The sequence below is a fragment of the Colletotrichum tamarilloi genome (assembly GCF_030869305.1).
Source record: "Colletotrichum tamarilloi strain Tom-12 chromosome Unknown Scaffold_39.1, whole genome shotgun sequence".
Classification (NCBI taxonomy): domain Eukaryota; kingdom Fungi; phylum Ascomycota; class Sordariomycetes; order Glomerellales; family Glomerellaceae; genus Colletotrichum; species Colletotrichum tamarilloi.
The window spans coordinates 1-26359 of NW_026849422.1; the positions used below are offsets into that span (position 1 = coordinate 1).

The window sequence follows — 26359 nt, forward strand, 5'->3', positions numbered from 1 at the left end:
AGGCTCCGACTTTGGCAACGACGACCCTTCAAACCCAATCCACTACAGCCGAGACCCCCACAAGCTCATCACCTACCTTGTACCCTTCCCCAAGCCCTGGCTGGGCTCCAAAGCGCCCTCTGATGCCATCCCTACCCGCTTTCTCATCTACACGCCCCCACCTCCGCCTCTTCAGGCGCCGCCTGAGGGCGTGAAGGAGGGCGTAGCTCACAAGGTGCAGCGCAAGTGGCAGACGGAGGTGCGGCAGGCCAAGATGAGCGACGCAAAGACGACTAGCTGGGCGGGGTTCAAGGCAAAGTGTACGCGCGGGGTGGATAAGGCTATGCAGTACACCACCACGAGTAATTTGGATTACCTGGCGCGCGTTACGCCTCCGGCGAGGCCGCCGTCGGCGATATCGCGCAAGCTTTCGTTGAAGGGGAGGATGAAGAAGGACAAGAAGGACAAGGGCGCTTCGGGGGATGAGAAAGAGACAAAGAAGAGCCTTGACGAGAAGAAGCGTGAGAGCACCGATGTCAAGGACGACGACGCGGAGAATCTCCTTCACGATGAGGAGAAGAAGTCCTCCGAGGATAAGGATCTCGATGAGAGGACGAGGAACGAGAAGTTGGCCGAGGAGAAGGGTGATAGGGAAGAAGAGGATTACTTCAAGTCGCAGCAGCAGCAGGCCGACAAGGACGAGCAAGACGAGCTCATGGAAGACGACCCAGCTCATACGTCTCACGAGACGAAAAAGACGGTTGGCGTCGAGGAGATTGTCTTTGTCTACTCGCCGTCGATGAACATGACGCCCGAGGCGATGAGGGAGGAATTCGTCAACTCCATGCTGCGGACAAAGTCCAAGGCGCAGCGCGACGCCATCATCGCGACTGGGCTGCTTCCTGTTTCGCTGGCCATTGACTTGGTGATGATTGCCGTTTCTGGGCTTTTTGAAGTCAACGGTAAGTCTTGTTCACTTAAACATCCATGCCTATTGCGGTTTACTTACTGAATCATCACAGCTGTGTGGGCTTACTTCACCATCAAGGGCTCCAAGACGGCGCGCTCCGTCACCAAGCGCATCGCCTCCACGTCCAAGAAGCCCGAGTCCATCGACCCGGAAAAGTCAGAGGCCGAGCTGGCCAAGGAGGACAAGCTCCAGCTGAGCTTCAAGCCGGCGAACCGCATCGACGTGTTGACGCGATATCTGGAAGCCGAGTGTCACCGTGTCGACTCGAGACTGTTTCCCAGATACACGTCTTCGCCCACGGAAGTGTAAGTTCCTCATTCCCAACTCACCTGCCTCAGTTCATCGGAAAAAGTAAAGCTGACATAAAATCAGGGAATGTTTGGAAGCGATTGGCTGGTCCCCCGCCATGACGCGTGGTCAGAAGAACTGGGAAGATGAGGCTTGGGAGGTTAACGATGTCAAGGAGGATCTGAGGGTTGTGATGCACAAGGCCGCGAAGGAGTGGCGAAAGTGGTGTAATCGTTATGAGAAGAACCCGGAGAAGAGCTTGACTAAGTGAGAACATACTTCTGATTTAGAAGCGACACATGATTTGGAGCGAATACACATCATGTCTCTTTGTGTCATTTGATCTAAAGGAAAGAGTTGTTTGCCCTCCTGACAGTTCCTGCCGATGACATTAAAACACTCACGCCGTTGACAATGCCTCTACCCAGGCGCATCAAGCAGCATCACGGGCAGGCCTGCCAGTCTTGTTCCCACGAACCAGCTCTGGTCCGCCTTCAGAATCGACAAACTTGACCTCCAAAGTTCGCGCCTGGGAGGCGATACGAGCGCTATCACTCGCCTCCCTCAAGAAAGCCCTCGACTCCGCATCAAGGCCGTGGGCTAGCGTCGCCAAGGAGCTTCCCCTCCAAGCAGGGAGCCTGAGTCTTCGCGTCTCCAACATCGACAGCATACAGAAGATGCAACCGCCTATCAACGCACCAATAGGTAGTGATAAGAACGCCCAGTTCACTCTGATCTTGATTTCCCATACCTTCATTGTCCCCGGATACGGATCACTCTGTAGTGAACGATTTCGGATCCATTTTGTCAGACTCGCGGCAACCATTTCAAATGTCCTTGAGATGTTCTGTGAAGCTGCAAAGCTGGTGACAAGGTCCGTCGGCGTTTTGCCAGGACTTGTGCCCGCAGCCCAAGGATACACTAGTAGTTCCGTCTCATCTGGTACGTTTGATGCCGTGTCTTTCCGGCCTGTAAGTCCTACAGCGATCCATTCAATGAGGCTGCCAGCGGTGTTGTGTGAGATATTGAACCTCAAATCTTCTTCCAAGACCACACCAGTGTCTTTGAAGTACTCATCTCGAGAAATAAGGAGTTGCAGATCTGTGCGGGGCGAGTCCAAGATTCCGATATGAAGTGAATAGTTCATATAGGCGTTGAAAGCCTTGGTGAGAGTGAAGTTGTTCAAGTTTTCTCCAGTTAGGAAGGAGTCCAGGTTCCGGTTGGCCCGAGAACTGATGACCTTTTCATGCAGCACATTTTGTTCGACAACAGATTGATAGACATTGGTACAAAAGTAAAGCGCGCACTCGTTGGCCGTAACATCTTCGTCTTCCCAACGCTGCTTCTTTTGGCGATAGTCAGTGCTTGCTGACATTACAGAGAAAGAAAATATCATGGATTGGAGATGGCCAAACGTCAGTGTTCGTCCCGGGTTGTAGGTTGATCGTGCGGTAACTTCGGCGCTTCTGACTTCCTCGTCAATGTTAACTCCAACAGCTCTAAACCCATCGAAATTCGATATGCTTAGGTTTAGTTTCGGAATCTCGAATCTGGTGTAGTTATGAAGGAAGCTATCAGGAAAGTTCTTCCTGTCCGGTAGGGTAATGACTTCGTCCCTAAGATATGTTTTTCCTTTCGACTTGTTCATCGCGTGTGATATGTCGTTGCATGCGCTGCAGACCGCGACTGATGGGAACGGATCCCAAGTACAATTGCTTGTTGGACACTCAAAGGCTGGTTTTGTAGTTTCGGAGGAGCTGAGATCGGAGAAGCCTTCCCATACTGCTGCCATTGCACCAAAGTCACACTTGGACTTCATGGCTACCTGGCTGAAAAAGCCCCAGGGCTTTGGCATCTTGACGCTCGTTCGTCCAAAGCCATAGACTGAAAACTCTCCCGCGTCGAGTCTCTGGGTTCTTCCAATACCGTTTTTCATTTCTGAAGGGTTGACAGTGACGTCTTCTCCCGAAAAGGCGATGACAGCTTGTAGAAATGGTTCAAAGCCTACTAAGACGACCGCTGAAAGGGCGCCGAGAGCGATCCAATGCCTGCATGACTCTATTAGCCTATGATTTTGTTGTATCAATTCAAAAGACTATCGTACGAAAGTTTGGTCCACCAAAGCAGGCGGACACTTCCCCAGGGTCCCCGACTAGCCTCTTCGAAACGGTCAAAGACCATGACATTTTCGTCTCTTCTTCGGAACCAGTTCCACTTTCCCTGACTGATACAAGCGCTGATGGCGAATGCCAGGGAGGCCCGGGACGTAGCTCCGAGAGTCGAGATGAGGGCGTTGAACGATATCGAGAAGGTCCAGGATGATAAGGGCTTGTTCTCATAGAGGGGAAGAAGAACGAGGATTGCAGCGAAAGATATTATGCTAAGTACAATTGCCGAAAGTTCGAGCGACCAGTGGTATTCGCCGAAAGAGAGAAGGCGGGATCGGCCATCGATGACTCTTGGTTTCGCACAAGGCGGAGATGGCTCGAAATCTCTAGCTGGCTCTGTGTCGGTGATCAGACTATATCGAGGAGCCGGTTCATTGCGGTCTTGTCTGGATTCCGGGGTGGACACGCGGCTGGAGGGAGCAACTGCTTCTTGTGGGGGAGAGGAAAACACATAGAGAAGGTCGGGTGAAACATCAATGGGAGGCAATTGCAGTGCAGCAGCGCTTTCCATCGAGTCCTCCCGAAGGGAACTACGAACCGATGACATACTTCGTCTCTGCAATGGGCCTTGCGATGACATACGGTATGAAAGAAGCAGATAGATTGGCAATGGAAGCCTTTCAGCATAAGATTTATGTGTCGTCTTGGGATGGTAAATAGCTTTGTATCCATCTTTTTTGGCCGTTCCCTCAGTTGAAGTCGTACAAACAGACTTGCCTGCGCTGTCGACGTACCATCATTGAGAAAATCGGCTCAGCCTGACCCCTCGCCACACATTAGCTATTATTACTGCCGGTATCTCAGTGTGTTGAGACACAGCTTAAGTGCTGACTCTCGTGGTGTAACCCGCTAAGGCGCCAAGGAGAACATTGTATGGCTGCTCTGGTGACTTTGTCTCCCAGGCTGGCATACAAGGCAGACTTTTGTTTCTGATCAGACCCGGTTCTGTACTGAGAAGCGAATGTCTCATGAAATACAGACTACTTTCGTTCTCCTCTTGCGGCTTAGTGTCCCGTTTTCATGTTTGTTTCATTATGCATGCACATGTAGAATTTCCCGGTTGAAAAGTGTACTTCTAGCGAATTTTGGCCATGACGCGATTGCAGAGAGAAGGAAATAAGGCTCTTTCTTGTCTCATGAAGTGGTTATCATTTTCGAGGGTTCAATCGTCAGCTTATGGTTTTCAGGCGACCTTGAATGACGAGGTCCGACTATTGGGCCTAAATCGACCAAGGTAACTCTAGTCAACTGAAATTCAACTCAATCAGTTGATGTTGTGTTGTTGGTGTCGGTGTTAGTAGATAGGCTCCCGCTTGGCTTGTGGACGAAATCGAGGGAGTCAGACGACATCATCTAGTCTCGGCAGACCACCACTTTCGGCCCGGCTCCGAAGAACGTCCCCCGCCCCCGGGCCACCGGTTGCCAGCAAAGAACAAAACAAAGTCTCTTCTCAAGGTCTTGTGGGAATCTAAGTTGTTGCCTTCTTCCCCATCTCCACCATCCCCCATGATTGAATGCGGGGTAAACCCATGCCTAGAGCTTTCTCCAAGACTCCACCAGTTCAAGCGGCCCAATGCCGTCACCTGGAGCACCTCGGGGAAGATATTTCCATGGGGGGAATCCTGGCCTTGACCGGCCCCAAACCTTGGTTGAAATAGCTTCGGTAAAAAGCCCACCGCCCCTTCGCCCAGCACCAACCCAAACGTAGCGTGGAAGCCGATGTTGGTCCACGATCGAATCGGGGCCGAATGACGATGCTCATTAAACACGAGGAAAATAACGGTGCGGGGGATGCGGAGCCGAACAAAGCCATTGCCCAATGGTTCCAACTTCCGGGCCATCCATAGATGGCCCCAGCCAGCATCTCCGATGGATGTTACGTCCTTTTAAGAGAGAGGCCGTCCTCCTCTTCTTCGCCAGTGTGACCTTCTTCTCCCTCATTGCAGCTTTGTCTCTCACGTAGGTCTTTACGCGAGTCTCTATTTCCGCAATGAAGGGTCTTGCCATCGCCTTTGCGGCGCTTGTGTCGTCGACATGCGCGCAGTACATGAAGACTCCCGCCTCGACTCGTTATGGCTCTCACAAGGCCGTCCCGAGACAGGCCGGCAACCAGACTAGCAACTCATGGCCCTACGCTCCCTTCAGCACTCGCGGACGTGATATCGTCAATGCCCGCGGTGAGGTTGTGACTTGGGCTGGTGTCAACTGGCCGATGAGTGGTACGTTCAACGTCTAGGGCAGGCATACAAGAGCACCTAACTAACAAACAATGAAGGAGAGACCATGGTTCCTGAGGGTCTGGAATGGGCCTCGGTTGATCAAATCCTCGACGATGTCGAGAGTGTTGGCTTCAACTACATCCGCATGTAAGTGCACTTGATTCTTGCACGCGTGTAATACATCGCAAACCTTGGACACACGCCAGCTTACACTCTTCTTAGGGGCTACGCCATCGAGATGGTCGACCAAATCTACGACCGCGCCGGCGAGGACGTCCCCCTCGAAGTTGCCATGATCACGGCCCTCGGCTTCGTCAACGGCACAAAGGTCACCAACGAAATCATCCGCAACAACCCGACCTGGACCCGCGAGACGACCCGCTTCGAAATCTGGTCCGCCATCGTCGAGGCCGCCTACGAGCGCGGCATCTTCATCTCCCCCGACGTGCACGTCGGCAAGGCCCAGTGGTGCTGCTCCCACACGGACGGCAACGCCTGGTTCGACGACGTCAACTTCAACACCACCCACTGGCGCCGCGGTCTCTCCTACGTCGCCAACTGGGCAAAGTCCCACCCCAACATCGTCTCCCTCTCCCTCCGCAACGAGGTCCGCGAGTCGTGGAACGTGACGAACCTGTACTACAACTGGGACACCCTCGTCGGCAACTTCTCCGCCGGCGCCGACGCCATCCACGAGGCCAACCCGGACGTCCTCATCCTCTGGGGCGGCATGCAGTACGGTCAGGACCTGTCCGCTCTCACCTCGGGCAAGAACTACCTCACAGCGCCGTGCTACAAGTGCACCGCTATCCGCGACGCCGCACGCCGCGAGCCAAAGGTGTTTGATCTCGACAGCCACGCCTGGGCGGACAAGCTCGTCTGGGAGCTGCACTTGTACAAGATGAGCGAGGATGTCGACACGGGATCGTGCCCCATCATCGAGGCGGGTCTCTACCGCAACGGCTTCAACGCGTTGGGTATTGACAAGCCTGCGGCTTGCAACGTTACGAACGACTGCCCCAAGGCGAGCCGGTTGACGCCTGTCATCTTCTCGGAATTTGGCAACGGCCAGGACGATACGCTTCGCAACGATACCCTTCAGGTGTGTCTGAGGGAGTACACCGTCAAGCACAACGTCAGCTGGATGGTCTGGGGTCTTGCCGGTAGCTACCGTGTGCGCTCCGGCGCGCAAGGTGTGCCCGATACTTGGGGTTTGACCAACTATGAGTGGAACGGTTGGAACTCTCCCGAGACCATTGAGGATATCTGGAAGCCTTGGGTGAAGGCTATGAACCCGACTAGAAAGTCGTGAGGCACGACTTTAGAGTCCAAGTAGACTTTAATCTGAATTATAATGTGATCTCATTGCCATTCCACAACACCCATTGAATGGTTTACTTTGAGTGACATAATCCAGTCTCACTTCTAGCCCAGAAGCCACAATGTTTCGACAAACACAGCCTCTCAGTGTACCAGCCTAGACTCTGCAAAGCTGCCCGTCACTCCTCTGCTTCCATCCCTCGTTCCCGACACAGGGCTGGCACCAGAAAACGTCGTCTGGATCGACGGTCTTCTTGATCTTGAGAAGGCGCTCATAGTTGGTGCCCCAAAACGTATGTTGCCAGTCTTCCTCATATGACAGACCCTGTGACACATTAATGAGAATCCCAAACGTACTCGTTTCGAACGTTATGCTTGGCTTACCTCATTCAAGTAGGATCCTCCACCAGGCGTTAACTGTCGGAAGCCTTCAACCGAATCGTAAATGCTCTTCTCGGCTTCACTCTTGGACGTCTCATTGAACGAAGTCCATCCAACGGCAGTGACTGTGAGAAATAGGAGTCAGCTCAGGGAACTACTCTTAGACGAATGAATATGACTTACTCGCGTGGATGTAGGCAGTCCTCCATGCCGGGTGAACCGCATCACCTCCGCCCCTAGGCTTCGCGTTGTGCACACCCTTCCCGGATACCAAAAACGCATACATGCCGCCCACATTATCAGTCGCCGTCTTCACTGCACCAGCCAAAACCTCCAAATCCTCCGCCAAAGCCTCCTCATCCAGCAAACGGGAAGCCAGTAGTTTGTTGATACCGCCCTTGTTCATGTCATAATTCTTATCATAAAAGTCAAGCCAGGACGGATACTCGGTGGTAATCTTGGCAAAGGTGACATTGGGCCAGCGCTCCATGACGGTCTGGTTGATTGACGTCCAGATCCTGTCAACTTCTTCCCGGTCCGTGTCATCCTGCATCAGGGATATGCCAATGACGCCCGCCGCGTTCGGCGGGAGGCCCGGGGAGCTGACAGGGTTCGGCATGTGCGAATTGATCAGGGCGTAGCCTGCGAGGCCCGCCTTCTCGAGGGAAGGGACGTTTGAGAGGAAGTAGGCGGCCAGGTCTGGAATGATGGGTGACCTGAGCTCGGTGAGCATCGCCCATGCCGTGTGGGTGATCGGGGGGGACGGGTGTGTTGCGAAGGTGATTGAGGTGAGAACCCCAAACGTTGATCCTCCTCCCTATGTAAGTCAGTACTCAAGGTAAGGTCTCAAAAATGAGGGATATTTACACCGCGCATAGCCCAAAACAGGTCAGCGTTCTGAGCCTCGTTGAGAGTCAAGATCTCGCCGAGGGGCGTGACGACTTCCACCTGCAAGACATTATCCGCCGCCAGACCGAAACGCGGCGCGAGCAGCGAGTGGCCGCCTCCGGTAGCATACCCCCCGACGCTCACCGTCTTAGCGGTACCGCCGACAATGGCTTGACCGTGTTCGGCAGTGGCTTTGTAGAGGTCATACATCTCGGTGCCGCCTCCGGCAGTTACTGCACTTCCTGGTATAGTGATATCGCTCCCTGCGAGCTTGAACTCATCCGCATGATACTCGATGCCCGTCAATTGGTGCACCCAGATAGAGAGCGAGCCAGGGGCAATCGATCTACCTAGGTAATCATGCCCAGTGCTTTTCACAATGAGCCTCACATTGTTCTTCCTCGCTATGACCCCAGTCAACAATCACAGACCAAGCGCACACACGGGACGGAAGTAGATGTCAAAACGCAACATACCAAAATCGATACCAATCTTGACATGCTCCGGCGTGGTAGCATTCACGACGTACGCAGGGTATCCGTCACCGCTGCACAGATAAGCCGGGTCAGGAAGGCAGGAGTCATTAGCGAAGTTGCTCCAGACGACGGAGACGGGGTCGCCAACGTGGAGCTCGTACGAATTCCACCGGGCCTCGACGTCGGCGCAGGCGGTCTCGTTGTAGGCGTCCTGTCCGGGATGGCAGACAGCTCCCGGAGGAGACGGGCGGAGAAGTCGCCCGCCTCCGAGGGACTCGCCGAGCCGGGCCCATTCTGCTGTGGAAGGCCAGTCAGCGGTGCCCGGGTAGGATTTGCACGTTGGTGTGTAGGAAGAGTCTTGGGCTAGGATGAGGGATTCGTGGGACGCGATTCCAAAGAAGAGATATCTTGCGATGTGCGGCAACATGGTTTTTCAAGTGACGAGACTGAGACTCTTAGGATTTGAAGCTCCGGGGCTACGGTCTTACCTGAACAGAATCATGATTTGGAGGCCGAGGCATCGTGAGTTTATAAAGTGTCGCGATCGTCGAAGGAAGCCTGGAGTGGACGATGTTTGTGCAGCAAACAAGTCTGCCGAAGCGGCACGGAATGGACTGGGGTTGAGACAACGAGGTTGCAACGGGGCGTCGTGAGGCGTCGTCTCTAAAGGGCAGTTGCCCGAGATGAACTCTCGTTGGTTGCGAGATGTCAGACAATGATGTTGCCAATCGAGAAATCCTTTTCGCGAGGATCAAGCATCCCACTACATCTCGGTTATCTTTCAGCTCCTGCAAGACGGCAAGCAAAATCCTAACCACGTTGTATCGGGGCGCTAGTGAGACCGTCATGAAGGGTAAGATTCATCTAGCCGCTACAGCTCGTCAACGGTTTACCGTGTGTTGCATGTCAGACTCGGCCGTGGCTTGGCCGGGCGTTGGCCAACCCGAAACATGCGAGCGGTGAGCCATCATCGTGTGTTCTGTAGTCATGTTTCATTCCAGACAAGAGCCTCACAAGGTATCCTCATCAGTCATCAGCCTATCTTTTCTCACAACCTATACAATAGAGATACTACATCACGTCAGCGACCGAAGAGTAGGTACTGCTTGGTGGACTATGCCACACACCGCAATACACAACCAGGACTGGATTTTGCCTTGTTACATAAAGGACTACGTGACGTACTTAAAGGATTGGAGACTCTGGAAGGATAAACGCCCTTGGCAAGCTTGATTGGGCCTATCGTGGTTCCAACATCGACAAACTGCATGCAAACACACTATGGGCGACTTGAATCATATCGGCAGTTGGAACTCTCCAGGATCTCAACCACCTCTTTGGTACAATGGTTAAGGTGCGTTAGAACACTATGGATATTGTGCAACTCGAGTTTCGCACACCCAAAGCTCGCCTAAAGACTCTTCATCGACCGCGTACCACTAGATACCTAGTACATGATAATACCAATGCCGCATTTTACGATCATAATCGTAAGAAAACGTGTGTAAAAGTGCCACACGATGGACGCTTTTCTGCGGCTACCTTTGAGAGATACATCTTTTACGCCTCAAGGTATCACCTATAGCTACCACAAAGCTTACAATTCTTCTTGCATGATACTGTCCCGCAGCATTGAACAACGACCACTTGAGTAACTTACATTACGATGCATCTTGGGACGTCTGAACAACAGGCCTCTCGAACGGAGCCTCGGTGCAACCTACTCAGATTTTGCCGTCACCTGCTCGTCACCACAAGGCAACTCGCCTTCAACTCGGTGGCCTACGCCAATTTCCTCGCCATCTGACACGAGCTCGGTCAGGATTTGCTGGAGGTGTTCTGCTGCTGGATCTCCCTTCAGTACAAAAACAACCCCTTTCTCGACTTCATATCCTGACGGATGTCTTTAGTTGTAGCAGACGACGGCCCTTCGCAATCGTGACCACCAGGAACCCAAGAGGCGTCGGGGGCGGGAGACGAAGGTAATGGTGAAGCCGGGGTAGGTGGCGGTGGTGAAGGCGGCGGAGACGGCTCCGGCGTCTCGACATACCTCATACTTTCCAAAAGATCCCAACTCGCGTCCGTCGAGTCGCTCAACCTAGCTCGCTGGATCCGTACTCCCAGTGAACTGGCCAAAGATTCGCGGTCCAGATGATCGTAGAAGTACCCCTCCAGCGCCGAGCTGTCAGCCTCACTCGTAACACGATCCCAGTTTGTGGCAGCGACGACGACGTGCCGGAATCCACGGGACTTGAAGGCGTTCAAAAAAGCGTCCAGGTTACGAGCTGCGTAGTCAGCGTAGCTTAGATCCATGATGCGCTGGAGGTAGATGACGCCGTCTATCTGTGTGTCCATGGACTTGAGCCGGGTCTTGATGTAGTTGAGTGTCTCCATGTCTGGGAGACGCCGCTTGTCGGGAGAGAGGTAGGGTGTGTCAATGAGATGCATTTGAAGGTCCTGATCATCGAGGTTGGCTGTGTGTATGCTGATGTCGTCATCTTGGGCGGCTACGTAGTCGCCCGCGTTTTCGAATAGGGATCGGATAAATGTTGTCTTACCACAGCCTCTGGGGCCGATTACTGCTATTGTGAGTGTCTTCATCCTTGTGTTTGTGTCAGACTTCTGTATATAAGTGCCTACTGAGAGCGATTGTCGGAGCGTTGCCAGAAGCGGCTTCATGGTGGTTATAAAACGATGAAGCATTTGTGGCTATATCTCATCTGTCAGAAATCAATTGAACCAAGTTCGAAGTTCCGTGTTATTTTCCTCACAAGAGGTCTGCGTGGTGAACGACCTCTAGACCAGACCGGGTTCTTTTAAGGTATTGGCAATGAGTAGGAGGTCCCAGGCAGGTAGCTCTAGGTAGACCTGAGGAAGCCACAAGATTCTCTTGGACTCAAGACAGAGTGTGTTGTAGATTACCGTATTCCAAGACTTTGCTAGCTAACAAGGAACAATAAAGGGTTGTCAAAGACTAACTGCGTTGTTGAAACAGCTCCTCTCGAAGACATAGCTGTATATCCAGAAGCATTGTTTATGCCGCCTTCGAAGTTCACAATCGTCCGTTTTGTTTGGTCAAAAGGAAGCGACCAACCTCTTTCGCATCTACAAGCTTAGGTTCAGGAACCGAAAAACCTGACCTTAACTTCGAGGTCGATTTGCACTCGACCGGAGGAGACTCACAAAGCCGACAACTTCACGCGGCGGGAGGGCCCGCGGACTAGTTATGCCGCATTCCGGCTCCCGATTCTGAGACGGACATCTGAGATGTTTTCAATTGTCTGGCCGGTTGGCCCAATGGCAAGGCGTCTGACTACGACATACCGTGGAATCAGGAGATTGTGGGTTCGACCCCCATGCTGGTCAAATTCTTTTGCCAATTAGAGCAATAGCATATTTTTGACGTCTTCTCTCAACGGGGAATCGCTCTGGGGGTTTCTTTTCTCCAATCGCACTCATTTGTGGACAGGCCTGGCTAATGTTGACCCTGTGACTGTGACGAAAGTGGCGCTTTGTGGCCGACAACTCAGCACCACTAAACTCTGATAATGGCGTCGTATAGTCGTTGCGGCCGCGGAAGAAACTTGTTCTAGACTTTTGAACGCCTCCCCTACGCATCAGATGCAGCCAACAAAGGCTAGAGTGAGTTGGCAAGTGCTCTCCAAGTTCTCTAAACTAAAGAGTAAGCCGGCGCATCACCGGTTGCTTTCCAAAGATGTGGAAAGTTTGGCAACTACATTATTTGCCGGATGAGCTTAAACGTAGGGAGTTTAGCTGCCGTTGCTAGCCCTGCACGGCAGACTTTCTGCTAAACTGGGCTCAACTCTATCAAGCCGCCCCCAGTTCGAACTTTCTTCTTTCTTAACGTTCTTCTAAGACATATTGGAGGCCAACCAAGCTAGCTCCAAGTCTTCTGGATAAGTCGGCAAGTCGACCTTCCAAAGAGGGTGTACGCCGAGGCCGCAACTATCGCACCAGACAAGGGGTGGAGAGGTTGGTTATTCGGTTTGGTTGAGGAGCTTATGAGATGGGATGCTGTGCCGCAGTGACGTACTACCTTGGCGCCTTGGTGTTAGAGCGCCGCCGGGAGCCTTGAGAAAAGATACAGAATGGCAGTGCCTGGAGCAATAAGTAGGTGTTCCGTGGGGGATGGCTGTATGTGTGATACGGGCAGTCCCGTCGAGTGGGACTCGGGCGCAGAATGAGAAGAATGTTGCGCGAAGGGTCTGTGTCTCAGTAGATGATAATAGGTTACTCAAGGCTGGAGACTCAGCCCTGCCGATCGTCAGCAGTAGCGATTGTAGATCAGCTGGGGATTCCTCCCAAACAGTAGCCTCGAGTCTATCCGTAGAGAAGAAGCAACTCTAGGTTGAGAAGAGTGATGACACCAGGGTAGGAATTGACATTGAGCAACGTGGAACTTGAAGTACAATGTACGAAGTATTCTGAGCTTCCGCCCACCTGCCCCATCCCCGCCCCGCCGTCGTCTTTTCCTACGAATCCGAGCCAATTGCAGCGGGAGCGAGTCCGCCCACTTTGATCCTTCGCCCACGGACTGGGCAACTGCAGACTGACTGACTGCAGCAGTGATGGCTTCTGTGCAGTTGTGCAGGCAGTATATACTATGTAGGTAAGTACGGATACGCAGTTTTAAGAGAGAGTTGGGTTAATTTGGGTGTAGATCAGCAAGGTGCAGGGTGCTGACGCTGCTGACGGGACGGGGAAAGCGCCCAGCGGGAACTTGCAGGGGTTGCAGGGGTCGCATGCCACGTCGCGTGCCGACTTTCCCAGAAGTCGACAAGCAAATTGCACCAAATTGGCAGCGGATTACACCGAATCTGCACCCAAAATACTCGACTTGGCGACGCAAACAGCCCATCTTGGCCCCTAAGCCTTGAAGGACCTAAGGACCTGAGGTGAGTCTGCCTGCCTAACTCCGGTCCTAGCAAGCCTGGTCGGTCACCAGTGTTCGGATTTCTCTTCCATATTCTCTTGGCGAAATCTGCACGGCATCCTCCATTCATCCTTCCACCCTCCTCCCCTCGTTTCCGCCCAGACGTCTTGGTATTTTCTTTCCCTCGTGTCCTTGTCAGCCTGTTCCTTTCCGGTTGGGGTTTCTTCATTGTTTGTTTCTTCCTATTCTCTTTTTTCCTACCTTTTCCCTTACGGATTCCCAGGATACAAGACTTTGGAGGCAATACATCTCCGACGACCCTAATTCTCCTTGAAGATCCACGCATGCGCAGCCACCCCTGTCGGACGACGACGACGACGACGACTGCGCCGGGCCCCTTTCCATCAATGCGATAAGAACGACTCGAAAAAAAAGAGAGAGCGACATCCCATTTCCGTACACGCGGCCTCCCTTACCCCCCAGAATCCCATACTTTTCGACCTTGGGAAAAACCTTCGACGCTGTCAAACCATCCGCATACGTCAAAAATAACGATTCCGTCCCGTCCCGTCTCCAATTCGTCCATTCCACCGGCGCCACATCCCGCACGCGTAAACCCAATCTCGAAACGAAAGCTTGCGGCGGTTTAAGCTTGGGTCGATAACCCCGGCACGGGTACAGAAAGGCGCCAACCGCCACCATTACGGATACAAAACCCACGAGGTCTTCATCTTCAAAGGTCCAGGGTAACCCGCTTCGACGCCCTATTTCCGAAAGACGACAAGAATCCCATATAAGTGGTGGTTCAGACCTCATCGTGGGTTCAGCAAATCAAACGCAGGCTGGTTCGTCTCGTCTCAACACATTGCGCAGCGGGAAACCTTGACGGCAAAAAAGGGAACAAGACCTACGCACACACCAGAATCCGCAGAGAAAGAAGGTCACCACCATGTCGTTCCCAGCCCCAACCCGCCCGCGGCGTGGTGTGGTCTGCGTCGCCGCCTTCTTCATCCTCACCACAATCTTCCTCGCGGCAGCCCGCCTCGCCTCCCTAGACCTCACATCAGCCATCCGTCGCCGGCCCGCCGCGAAAACAGCATCCGAGCCCTCACCAGCCGATGCGCCCATGTCCTACGGCGAGACCGCTCGCCCAGGCTTCACCGACCTCTCCGTCCACATCGCCACACTCCCGGAGCGTCATCTTCCCTCCCGCGAGAACCCGAGCCGCAGGCTCATCGTCGTCGGCGATGTCCACGGCATGCGCGTCTCACTCGACAGACTGCTCGAGGAGCTGCACTTTGACAAGTCCCGCGGCGACCACCTCGTCTTTGCTGGCGACATGATCAACAAGGGCCCCGACTCCCGCGGTGTTCTCGATCTGGCCATGCGCCTCGGCGCCTCCGCCGTACGCGGAAACCACGAGGACCGCGTGCTGTTGGCGCATCAGAACATGAAGACGACCTATGTTACCGACTCGGACGCTCACGGTAATCCCGTCAACAAGCGAGAGGAGGAGGCAAGACAAGCCAAGGCCGAGGAGAACAAGGAGGAGGACAAGAAGCCTGAAGAACCTCCCACTGACAACGTCTCACCCGAGGCCGAAGGCCAAGGAGAAGACGGCGAGGACCAAGACGAAGACGAAGCCTCCCTAGAAGAGACCGAACAAGACGACCTCGAACCCTCAATCTTCCCCCACGGCGACTCCAAAGAACGCGCCACCGCCCGCTCCCTCACCCGCAAACAACTAAAGTGGCTCTCCACCCTCCCCGTAATCCTCGACGTCGGCGCCGTGGAATCCATCGGCGGCAACCTCGTCGTCGTCCACGCAGGCCTCGTCCCAGGCCTCTCCCTCAAACACCAAGACCCCTGGGCCGTCATGAACATGCGCGGCCTCGTCTACCCGCGCGAGGAGCTCCGCCGGCAAGAAGCCCACCGCGCCCTCGAAGACTACCGCAGGACCCACACCGCCGCCCCCGGCGTCACCGAGACCATGATCCAGCGCGAGCACGAGCGCCGCCGCAAGCCCCACGACCGCAAGATCGCCATCCCCACCGACCGCCGCGACGGCTCCAGCAGCTGGCCGAAAGCGTGGAACGCGCACCAAAAGGCGCTGCCTGAGAAGGAGCCCCGCACCGCCGTCGCCTACGGCCACGACTCGAAGCGCGGTCTGCAGATTGACAAGTTCACGTTCGGTCTCGACTCGGGCTGCGTCAACGGCGGGGAGCTGACCGCTCTCGTCATCGAGGCGTCTGCCGACGGCGGCGTCACGCATGCCATCAAGAGCACAAAGTGCAACAAGGACGAAGGGAGAAAGGACAAGAAGAGGAACAAGAAGCACAAGAAGAGCAAGAAGGGGAAGAAGAGCAGCGAGGAGGTGGACGAGGCCAAGTCATAGAGACGCGTTCCCCCTGAACAAGGAAGACGTATCGTCTCTTAATGAGAAGAGGAAAAGGGGAAAAAAGAAGTGCATCAAGCAAACTGCATGTCCAAGACGGACAACCCAGAAACGAAGGTGAGGAGAAACAATTGCATCTGCATGCGTATGGGCTGGCTGCCCAACACTTCCCCATCTCAAGAGAGGGGAACGACGGAAATGGATATACCTAGAAGTCATCGCCAACGTTTCTGACACACCACCAAGAGACGTTTCATTGTACAAAATAAGTTGCACCCACAAGGCATAGGGACATGATCAGCAGCAACTACCGTAATGAAGGACAACATCATCATCATCATCATCCCACTAGGCGTTTTAGTCATTAGAGCAATACAAATTCACATTTTGAACTCAGGACATTGGGAGACCAATTTCTCGGATTTTTGCTACCAAGCAGTCTATCTTTGTGATTTTATGCCTCCCTCTGAAAAAAAAAATAAGTTGACTTCCACACAACTCAGCGCCTCTTCCATCACTTGACGCGCCGTTTGTTGGGGTGTGTGTTATGTGTGTGATGGGGTGGAATTGTTTGTTTTCCTTCTCATTAAGTCATTCTCACATCATGATATATCCTCCTCCCGACGGGAAAGTTGTCTCGCCCGCGGACGTGGCTTTTTGTTTTTTTTTTGTTACATCGCTTCCGCATCAGGACAGGCAATTTATGCCTGGACCTTCTGCTTGATGATGTCCTTGAGGGTAACGGCATCAGCGGCGAACTTGGAGATACCCTCGCGGAGCTTCTCGACGGCCATCTGCTCCTCGTTGAAGTCGAAGCGGAAGAGAGGCTCGTTGCTGATGTAGGACTTCTTCTCAAGGTTGAGGCTGGAGGCGGCGGCGGCGTCAAGCTTCTTGGGGACGGGGGCGTCGGAGTTAAGGAGCTCCTCGAGCAGGTTGGGCTGGTGAATGTGTTAGTTAGTGGTTCTCTGGACCATTCAAGGTTACAATAAGAGGTGGCAAACGTACAGAGATGGTGAGGTAGTCGCAGCCGGCAAGCTCGGTGATCTCGCCAGTGTTGCGGAAGGAGGCACCCATGACAATGGTCTTGTAGCCGAACTTCTTGTAGTAGTTGAAGATGGTGCCGACGGACTTGACACCGGGGTCCTCCTCCTTGGTGTACTCCTTCTTGTGGGCGGCCTTGTACCAGTCGAGGATACGGCCGACGAAGGGGGAGATGAGGTAGGCACCGGCCTCAGCGGCGGCGATGGCCTGGGTGATGGAGAACATCAGGGTCAGGTTGGTGTTGATGCCGTGGTCGCGCTGAAGGATCTCGGCGGCCTTGATACCCTCCCAGGTGGAGGCGATCTTGATCAGGACGCGGTCCTTGGAGATGCCCTGGGCCTTGTACAGCTGGGGTGGATGTTAGCAAAGTTGCTCAAAACTATCCAACGTCGGGATACAAGACGTACGTCAATGATGTGAAGGGCCTTGTCGACGGAGGCCTTGGTGTCGAAGGAGAGGCTGGCGTCAACCTCGGTGGAGACCTTGCCGGGAACGACCTTGAGAATCTCCTTGCCGAACTCGACGAGAAGGGCATCGAGGGCGTTGTCAACCTGCTCGTCGACGGAGCCGCCCTGCTTCTTGGCGGAGGCAACGGCCTCGTCAATCAGCTTGGCGTACTCAGCCTTCTTGGAGGCAGCGAGGATGAGGGAAGGGTTGGTGGTGGCATCCTGGGGCTTGTACTTGGCAATGGCTGTATAGTCGTAGAGTCAGCAAACGTCCTCTGTATATTGGTATCATGCCTCAATCCATTGACCATGTTGGCTGTGATGGATCGAGGTTGTGGTGGCAAAAAGGTGATCAGGAAGTTTTTGAGAGATTTTGGGGGAATGGCGGGGAGGAAGAAGGCGGGGTGGACTGACAGGCAAAGTCACCAGAGTCGCTGACGACAACGGTGCCGGTGGCCTTGAGCTGGTCGAGAGAAGAAGACATGGTGATGTTTGATGAAGGAATTGTGGCGGTTGTTGGTGGGAGATTGACTTGAGGAGGAAGAGAGGGGAGAAGGAGAGGAGGGAAGAAGAAGAAGAGAGGATGTAAGGTCGTTGAAGTAGTAGATCTTTGTTGAGGAACAAGCGTACCGTACCGTACCGTACCTCCCCCGGGGGACGGGGCGAGGGGTAATTTGTCCCTCATCCTCGCACCTCTCACACCTCACACCTCAGACGCCCGGACGACAGACGGTGGCCGCCCCCCCTAGGTAGTGTGGGTCTAAAAGTGTCACGTATCTGAGAGTACTTCGTACCTTTGGACCTTGGTACATGACATGAGCAAAAACCGCCGCGCCTTCCCCGAAGATGGGAGAAGCTGACGGTAGGTATCTCAGGTACATTGAATGGCTGTGATGCTGTAGAATCCCGTCCGTATCCATGATCAAGGGCCCTGGCCGTTCCGGAACATGGACCCAATGTTTCTTGTGCCATTTCAACTGACTACCAAGGCTATTCAATGTAGTTTCTTCTGAAAGCGTCGATCAAATTATTTTTTTGACTTCTTTAAGACTGCTTAAGGAGGCAGGTTGTTGGTTCGTTTCTCGGCCCCTACTCTGTACTCTGTACCGTTTTGGATGCCCTCTGCTTCGAGTGCTTAGACTTACTTACATCAGCAGTTGACCGTCACCGTGACCGTCACGGCCTGTCCTTTTTTTTTTGTCCCTCCCCGCCCACCGTTTGGCGGGGTATTATTACGTCGTGGTGACCCACACCTCGCAGACGGCCGTGAGTAAGGCTGCTGCAGAGTGCAGAGGTGTGCTGTGCTCTGTGCTGGTGGTGCAGTTGCTGCTTCAGCTTGCAGCCACCAGGCACGACCCAGCGATAGAGGTATCCGTCAGGTAAGGAGCCCCCATCACCGTCCGCCCCTCCATGACCCAGAACCATCGTCATACCCCCAGTGTTTTCCGTGGAACTCGATGCCAGTTTTGAATAATGCTGCTTGCTGTCCTTTTTATCTATTGTTGAATGTCACTTTTCGCTGGATCCCAAAGACATTTCACATCGGCGGTTCCGCTTTTTGGCTGTCGCGAGTCCCTGTCGGATATCCTCAATGCTAGCCAAGGCTGGTTTCTAAAAAATCGCTCTCACGCTTTTTGAACTCTGGTTTTACCCGCTTACTGCGAGGCTGCTGCTTCTTCGTACGTGCACAGGCCCTAAGAAGAGGGAATCCGACGTAATGGTACCCATAGAAAACGGAGAAAAATCGCGAATCGCGATCCGTGGATGGGATTTTCGAGTCGCTCAGGACAACCAACCCCATTTACCAGAGTAATCCATCGTTCCTGATAGACGAAAACCAAGGAAGACATCGGCTGAGGCGTCAAAAAAGCGAAAAAAGTAGCTTGCCTGGGTTCTTGCGATATGGGGCGAACACAAGGAACCCGGAAGAGTAGAGATATCGTCTTTGTAGGCCCGACTCGAGATCCAGAGCCTTCAAAGCACCGTATGGGCGGGATTGGATGTATCATCTCTTCGGTGTTAGGCGATGTCAAAAGTTGCTGGGTCACACGCCGCCGTTCGCCATCGCCGTTCCCATCCCGCCGTCGCCGTAGGTGGCCCCCCGTCCGTTCCGGCACCTTCTGATCAACACTGGACTTTAGTAAGTAAGAATGCGACCTAATTACAGGCGCTTGGCTAGCCCGCCTGAGACGTCCATTGCCGTCGTGTCTTCATGTCGGAAATATGAGCCATCTCCTTCGGCCCAAATAACCCATCGCCGCAACCTAGTTATCCGTACCTTTCTTGGACCGTCAATGAAAGAGGCATACCGCCCGTAATCGTTTTGAAGGCTCTTCTACACGACTTGGGCCTGGGCCTCGTCTCAACCAAAGAATTGACCCCCCAAGATTGCGCAGAACCAAAGGCCACTTGGCATTGTGACTCAGCCCATCCTCCCGTCTACGACTCTGCGAGAGTCCATCGTGCTTCTCGCCTTCCACCACGTGCTCGCCATCGCTCTTCATTGGTCCCTCCAAGACTTTTACCACCCTTGGACTTTATCCGTCAGATCCGCCCGCCGCCTCAATTGCCCCTCGGTTGTCATGGCCGCTTTATCTCGCAATACTCAGACAGTGGTGTAGACCCTTCCCGCGCACCCCCATGCCAGCAAGGACTTCTCAATTCGTCAATAGTCCCGGTCGCGAGAGAGACCACGGGTACATTAGAGAGAAATGGAAACTTCAATGGGCAAAAGCTCGTTATCGTGGGATCCAGGCATCGTATTTTACCGCCGTCCAGTTCCCTCACTTCCGCGCCAATGTCCGACGAGCTCGAAGCCGCCAGCCACCAATGAACCAGCGACGAGCCCGGACTCTCCCCCGAAGTCGCCCTCTTGAACCCATAGGATGACCCCCACTTCGAATCAGGAAACTCCGGTCCCCGGTATTCTCTGACCTTCCACCGCCTACTTTCACATCCCACCATCCCTCGCCAGACGACCGGCTAGGCTCGCCCTCGCCATCTCGCGGAGAGCGGCCAAGCCAGCGCATCCAGTTTCCCGTGAGGTCCATTCTAAGCGCACTATTGGCGGGCATAGCGTCCTCAAAGAAAACGGAGCCCTTCTTGGGGTGCCTCTTCCCGCTCGGGACTCGGGACTCGCCCAGTGCTCTCTCCTCTCCTCGCCTGGGAGAATCTCAAAAGACAAGGCCTGGAACTCTTTGAGCCGACCGGCCGACGATCCCGACCAAAACCCACCACGGCACCGGGAAGTTGGAACCCCTCCATTACGTAATTCCGAGGAAGCTGTTGCCAACATCGCGACATATCAACTCCACGCTTTTTTGAACAGCATCACGAGACATCCTCCCTTATTCTTACGCTTTGCGAGAGACAAGAAAAGTACAATTCGGCAAGACCGCAAATGGTCTATTGATTCATGCAAGGCTACTGTGAATTATGCAGTGACTTTTGTGTTTTCCTAAAACCGCCGCCACCCTCCCAAGAACTGTTCCTCCCAATGCCCCATCCAATGCATTTAGTCCTCAGTGATATCGCCGTACTCCCACATGCCGAGGCGCTCCTCCTTAGCCTTGGCCTCAACCTCCTTCAGGTGCTTCAGGTAAGCGGCGTGTTGGCCGCTGCGCTCCCACGCCTTGAGCTTCTTGGGCACCATGGCCTGACCGTTGGCGACGATCTCCTTGTTGATCGAGTCGTTCGGGCCCGGCTTCTTGTCGCTCGCGTTGTAGTCAAAGAGGGTGATGTAGCTAACGCCCTCCTTGGTGTCGACAAAGTCGAAGCTGGCAACCAACTCCTTACCCTCGGTCAACTCAGCAATGAAGCCGATGGATTCCGAGAAGTACTCGGGCGCAGTGGGCAGTTGAAGGAATGAAAGCGAGGCGTCAATTGCCTGAGCCTTGAGCTTCTGTGTGGTGAATTGAGGCTGATCCAAAGGTCTCAGCTTGGACCAGGGCTGCTTCTCCGTGTTACCGTAGTCGATGTAGACAACCTCAGCAACCTTGGCTGCGCGATCGTTGGAGCGAATGCGGCCTCTGTACCACTCTCCGTCGGCAGAGAACTTGGCGGCGACAAAGTCACCGGCTTTGGGCGCATCGCCGATAGGCTTGCTGTTTGCCGAGTTGAGGTGGAACTTCTTGAAGTCGTTCATGAGGGTCGTCAAAGCAGCAGTGCCCTTGCCAATTTCCTGGATCTTGATCTTTCCGTTGCCGTCAATGTTGGTAATAACAACATCGCGGTAATCCTTGGGCTTGTTCTCGTACGCCTCGGGGGTATCATTGGTCGTCTCGACGGCCTCAGCCTCCTCTTCCTCCTCCTGAGACGGGTCCCAGCTGTGCCACAGTCCCTTGCGGCCCTCCTTGGCCTTCTTCTCAGCCGCAAGCAGCTCGGTGGCGTTGCCAGACTTCTCGGCAGAATAGCGGTGCACAGATGCCAGACCCTCCTCGACGAGCAACTTGGCGACGTTCTCACGGTTGATGTACAAGTCACCGATGAAACCTCCAACCTTGTCAATGTCGTAAATGTCGACCTCAACGTCACGCTGGTTGCAGCGGCGGCTGGCAAGGTCAATAGCCTCCTGGCCAAACTCCTCACCGTTGTCGCCTCCACGGCCGGGGGCACGAGGAGCACGGATGCCACCCAATACCAACGTCAGCTTGACACCCTCACGGGGAATCAGGATGGTGAAGCGAGAGCCAGACTTGACGAAATCAACAATAGCGGGCACCTTCTTTTGCCTCGACAGAGTGCCGAGCTGGATCTTGGCCTTTTGCAGAGACTCGGAAGCATCGGCATATTGCTTAATCTTGGGAGCCTTGCCAGACCAGATACCCTTCTTCTCTTCCTTGGCCTTCTCCTGGGCAGCGAGGAGCTCGTCGTAGTTTGGAGAGCGGTCAGTATCATCCTTGCGGTGACGGATGACAGTCGCGTAACCAGCCTCAACCAGCTCGAGACCAACGTTCTTGCCCTTCTCCGTGACTGTGGCAATCTCGCGAGCCTCGTAGCCGTCGGTAGCAGGCTTGGAGCCGTCGATGCTAATCTTGACATGCTTGCCGATAATCTTCTTGCGCAGGAATTCCTTGGCCTCTTCCTTGTAGGGGGCTTCTGACGCCTCATTGGTGCGAGGGCCGCGGATACTGCTGAAGTTGACTCTCTGCTCCTTGTCACCAGCCTTGTTGCGAACAATGATGGTGTCTGCGCCGATAATCTTTGCGACAATCATGTCGGAGGAGGCGCCGTCAGCCTTGGCAACGTGGTGCTGGTGGATGCGCAGCTTCTTGCCCTGGGCCGTCTTCTCAGCACCACGGAGGCTGGCCATCTTCTCGCCGAGCATGGTGGAGTGGAAGTCGTTGCATCTGGCGAGACCCTCGGTAAGGAGGAACTCGGCAATGTTCTTGTTGCCGTTGGGGTGGATGATGGCTGCCACCAGCTGTCCTTGAGCGCTGGCGCCAACGATATCAACCTTTACGCGGCGCTGGAGCAGTCTCTCCTCAACAAAAGCCTTGGCCTCGTTTCCAAACTCTTCAGCAGCCTGAGTCTGGCCGGTAGACTGTATCGTTCGCTCGGTGGTAGGCGTACGGACTCCAGCAAGGAGTGTCATGACCTGCACGTGCTTCTTATCCGAAAGGAGCAGTCGCACAAGAAGACGGTCACCGCTCAGAACACGCTCGACAATGCCGTCGACAGTCTTTCCCTTCCATTCGTTCATGAATTGAGGGCCGCCAAGGTCATTCTGGACTTGAATGTTGCCGCCAGTGCCAGACCAGAGACCCTTGCCGGCATTCTTGGCTTCGGTCTCGAGTTGGCGCAAGTTGTCGAGACGCTGAGTAGTAGCCTCATCATCATCCTTGCGGCCAGCCTCTTCTCTGACCTTGAGCCATCCGGCCTTGATAGCTTCATCGGGGAGAGAAGGGCCATCCTTGGAGAGCAGAGCAGTGCCGAACTCGCGACCGGAAGGTACAGTGTAAGCTACTGTGCATTGGATCTGCTTGCCAACGACAAGTTCTCTGAGGTATTCTCTTGACTGGAAAGCGAATGGTTCATCGCCTTCCTTGTTCAGGCGAGGAGCCGTGACGTATGCGAGGGAAAAGGTCTTTTCGGCTCTGGGGTTGTTGGGAGCGGTCAAGACGAGGGTATCGCCGCTAAGCACGCTCTTGACCTTGGCGAAAAAGGGCTTCGACATGATGGGTGAATCAAGGAGTGACCGGATGCTATTGAGAAGATATACTATAGAGATCCATGGATAGTTAGCATGCTGCCCATCCCAAGCTATTTGCGGTGACCGTTGTGTGTCTCGTGCCGGCATGGCGTCTCAGACATTCTGAAGCAATGAGCTCCAAGCATTGGAAAGGAACCATGAACTGCAATTGACAGCTCCGATTGAAGTCACAATAAAGCTTTCCAAGATGACTGTGACTGCCAGTGCACAATTATATCAAAGACAAAGCCATTGTGTTCAGGTGAGGCTGTCTGAGAAGCGCATGGATAGGTGCAGTTCCCCCCGGGTAGAAGCATCAGCTTGCCGCCCTCCCTGCAGAGGAAAGCTCAATGTCCAAATAACCAGGGGCCATTTTGAAGAAGGGAAAAACAGCAAAACGTACCGGTCAATGAGAAGGGGTTTGGTAAGGAAAACGGAGAGAGAGGATGTAGAGATGGTTATCGGGGGAGAGAGGGAGGGGGAGAGTTGTGTTGGAAAGGAGTAGTAGCGAAAGGCGATTGTTCGATTCAAACGTTCGACAGTCGTACCGCCTTTTTGACAGCTTGCCTCAATTTCGCCCGGTCTCGAGCAAGCAAGTGTGGGGAAAGGAGTTCAGGGACCACAGTCCACACGGAGGCAGGGGTAGCAGCTCGCCGGTGGCCAGTAGCAGTGGCGGAAGCCCTTAAGCGAGAGCGGGGTTACAGCTACCTTATGTAAGGTGCTGCACTTGCGGTTTTGGTTGCTAAGGACAGCTTCCCCCTTGAACAACAACAATGCGTCACTTGACTTTCAGTCCTGCATAAGCAAGCATTGAACGATTGATTCATGAGAATCAAATTGCTGAGTATCTATGACTCTCAGTGTTTCTATACTACTTCCAATTGTTGCTTAGAATTTCTGGTCTCTGAGATATTCAAAGTGTCCGAGTGATGTCTTGTTGCAACTGTGACTAAGGAAAAGACACCATCATGCCAGTATTGGCAGCGTTCACGTCATATCCTACCCCTCACAGTGCAAGGACCAGCCCCGCAACTCCCGCTGGACATTCAGCATTTAGCCTCAGTTTTGACGCTATTCACCATGCCAATTCAGAGATGCGATTTACGGTGATTTTTTTGTATTACTTTTTGAAGATGCCATACTACGGTTGAAGGCTTCTACTATCAATTTTCAGCTGCCTTCAATACAGCCAGCGAGCATTGTGAAATGAAGCATATCAAGAGCTTGACAACCCCCACCTTGGATGGCAATCCGTCCCAAGACAGAAGCTATCCGGGCACAGAGCTTAGTTGGAGATACCAATGACACCTGCAATCGATCATTAGTTTCTTCCTCTTTGTCAGGAGGCAATAGTTTTACATACCGCAGGCGGGACGGGGGCCGGCGTTGCCAGTCTTCAGGGACTCCTCGTTGTCACCCTTGCCGAGGTCGTCGGTGCCGCCGTGGACAACGACAGTGCGGCCGATGACGCTCTCGGGGCCGATCAGCTTGACGTGCTTGTCGGTGACGGTGCCCTTGGAGTTACCCTGGCCATCGGTCTCGATGTTTCCAAGGTCACCGACGTGGCGGTTCGCGTCCTCGGGGGCGCCGTGAGTCTTGTTGTGAGGGTTGACTGCAGCGTTCCGTGGTCAGCTCTTGTTTACCTTGCTTCCCACCAACTGATGGCATTCCTTCAGACTCGTCTCCTAAGGATACTTACAGTGAGGGCCGGCGGAGGTGCAGCCGTTGGTGTTGTCACCAAAGGTGTGGATGTGCATGCCACGCTTGGCGTTGGCGTCGTTACCGGTGATGTCCCAGGTAATGGTGGTGGGAGCGGACTCGGACTCCTGCTCGAAGACAACGGAGCCGGTGACCTTGGAGTCACCACGGACGACAGCGACTGGGAACCAAGGTTAGCGAACTGCTTCATCCTCATCTTGATAAAGCGCCCCCCCTTTCCTACCCCCCTTCGAGGACAGCCTTTTCTACCCTTGGCTTTCTCCACGACGGGAACGACGGGAACCATCTGAATTCGAACCAAACGGATCGACAGCAGACGGCGCAAGGAACACGAGGATGGAGTCGATCGAGCTTGAAGATTGGCCAACGACAAGCTGGTTCCCAGTCGTAGGCACGTCGCTGAGCCATCAGGGTGTTTGCTCTCTCCCACGTCGTTCCAAAACCCGCTCAATCCAGCGCAAAATTGGATGGTCGGCCTGCGTTACCCCTCCATCCCCGGCTCTGCGGCTCTGCACTAGGCCGACGAGGAAGGTTGGTTCCCGTGTATATAAAGAGTGACACTTACCAGCCTTGACCATTTTGAATGATTTTTTTGTGGTACTTTGGGTTGGAATTGGTTTTGTTGTTTTGCGGGTGTGGTTGTTCACGCAGCAGATGTTGAGGAGAAGGGAAATGATGAAGGTTCAAGGTGCAAAGAGGGGAAGAAGGGGAAAGTACCTTATGGAGTCTCTGAGACGGGCCAGCTCAGACGGGGGAACACTGGGGAAGAGAAGAGACACACACGCACACTACCTCACTCAAGATGGATCCCTCACTGCGAATGGAAAAGGGCGGGCACCGACGGCCGGCTTGCACGAACTCTGCGGACGCCCAATGAGGAACGAGACGTGATATTCCGTAAGGAACCTTAAGGTAGCAGGAAAAGGCACAGTTCGGAATTCCGAGGTACAGAAGCTCGCCTCGCCTCGCCTTGTCTTCCGTCAGA

General features: G+C 54.0%; 10 protein-coding genes across 10 annotated transcripts; 4 read left to right on the forward strand and 6 right to left on the reverse strand.

Moving 5' to 3' along the window:
• On the forward strand, positions 1-1508 carry CTAM01_09581 (uncharacterized protein; the record flags this gene model as incomplete). Its single annotated transcript, XM_060525600.1, has 3 exons — positions 1-941; positions 1002-1254; positions 1322-1508. Coding segments are annotated over 3 exons (1381 nt in total), but the record flags the coding sequence as incomplete, so codon positions are not given.
• Positions 1509-1670: 162 nt separating this feature from the next.
• Positions 1671-3952, reverse strand: CTAM01_09582 (uncharacterized protein; the record flags this gene model as incomplete). Its single annotated transcript, XM_060525601.1, has 2 exons — positions 1671-3285; positions 3342-3952. 2 exons carry the CDS (start codon positions 3950-3952, stop codon positions 1671-1673), a joined length of 2226 nt encoding a protein of 741 aa, XP_060379670.1.
• A 1026-nt stretch (positions 3953-4978) lies between these two features.
• Positions 4979-5113, forward strand: CTAM01_09583 (uncharacterized protein; the record flags this gene model as incomplete). Its single annotated transcript, XM_060525602.1, has 1 exon — positions 4979-5113. One exon carries the CDS (start codon positions 4979-4981, stop codon positions 5111-5113), a length of 135 nt encoding a protein of 44 aa, XP_060379671.1.
• A 282-nt stretch (positions 5114-5395) lies between these two features.
• Positions 5396-6936, forward strand: CTAM01_09584 (beta-1,6-galactanase; the record flags this gene model as incomplete). Its single annotated transcript, XM_060525603.1, has 3 exons — positions 5396-5624; positions 5681-5771; positions 5847-6936. 3 exons carry the CDS (start codon positions 5396-5398, stop codon positions 6934-6936), a joined length of 1410 nt encoding a protein of 469 aa, XP_060379672.1.
• Positions 6937-7101: 165 nt separating this feature from the next.
• Positions 7102-9116, reverse strand: CTAM01_09585 (FAD binding domain-containing protein; the record flags this gene model as incomplete). The annotated part of the gene is made up of 5 exons (XM_060525604.1): positions 7102-7269; positions 7329-7450; positions 7509-8142; positions 8193-8617; positions 8690-9116. The coding sequence occupies 5 exons, from the start codon at positions 9114-9116 to the stop codon at positions 7102-7104; spliced, it is 1776 nt and encodes a 591-aa protein (XP_060379673.1).
• A 1430-nt stretch (positions 9117-10546) lies between these two features.
• Positions 10547-11368, reverse strand: CTAM01_09586 (uncharacterized protein; the record flags this gene model as incomplete). Its single annotated transcript, XM_060525605.1, has 1 exon — positions 10547-11368. One exon carries the CDS (start codon positions 11366-11368, stop codon positions 10547-10549), a length of 822 nt encoding a protein of 273 aa, XP_060379674.1.
• Positions 11369-14532: 3164 nt separating this feature from the next.
• On the forward strand, positions 14533-15978 carry CTAM01_09587 (calcineurin-like phosphoesterase; the record flags this gene model as incomplete). Its single annotated transcript, XM_060525606.1, has 1 exon — positions 14533-15978. One exon carries the CDS (start codon positions 14533-14535, stop codon positions 15976-15978), a length of 1446 nt encoding a protein of 481 aa, XP_060379675.1.
• A 701-nt stretch (positions 15979-16679) lies between these two features.
• CTAM01_09588 (transaldolase) lies at positions 16680-17949 on the reverse strand (the record flags this gene model as incomplete). Its single annotated transcript, XM_060525607.1, has 4 exons — positions 16680-16916; positions 16984-17367; positions 17427-17710; positions 17880-17949. The coding sequence occupies 4 exons, from the start codon at positions 17947-17949 to the stop codon at positions 16680-16682; spliced, it is 975 nt and encodes a 324-aa protein (XP_060379676.1).
• Positions 17950-20979: 3030 nt separating this feature from the next.
• Positions 20980-23640, reverse strand: CTAM01_09589 (tudor domain-containing protein; the record flags this gene model as incomplete). Its single annotated transcript, XM_060525608.1, has 1 exon — positions 20980-23640. The coding sequence occupies one exon, from the start codon at positions 23638-23640 to the stop codon at positions 20980-20982; it is 2661 nt and encodes an 886-aa protein (XP_060379677.1).
• A 1300-nt stretch (positions 23641-24940) lies between these two features.
• On the reverse strand, positions 24941-25952 carry CTAM01_09590 (superoxide dismutase; the record flags this gene model as incomplete). The annotated part of the gene is made up of 4 exons (XM_060525609.1): positions 24941-24963; positions 25019-25267; positions 25355-25534; positions 25940-25952. The coding sequence occupies 4 exons, from the start codon at positions 25950-25952 to the stop codon at positions 24941-24943; spliced, it is 465 nt and encodes a 154-aa protein (XP_060379678.1).
• Between the last annotated feature and the right edge of the window lie 407 nt (positions 25953-26359).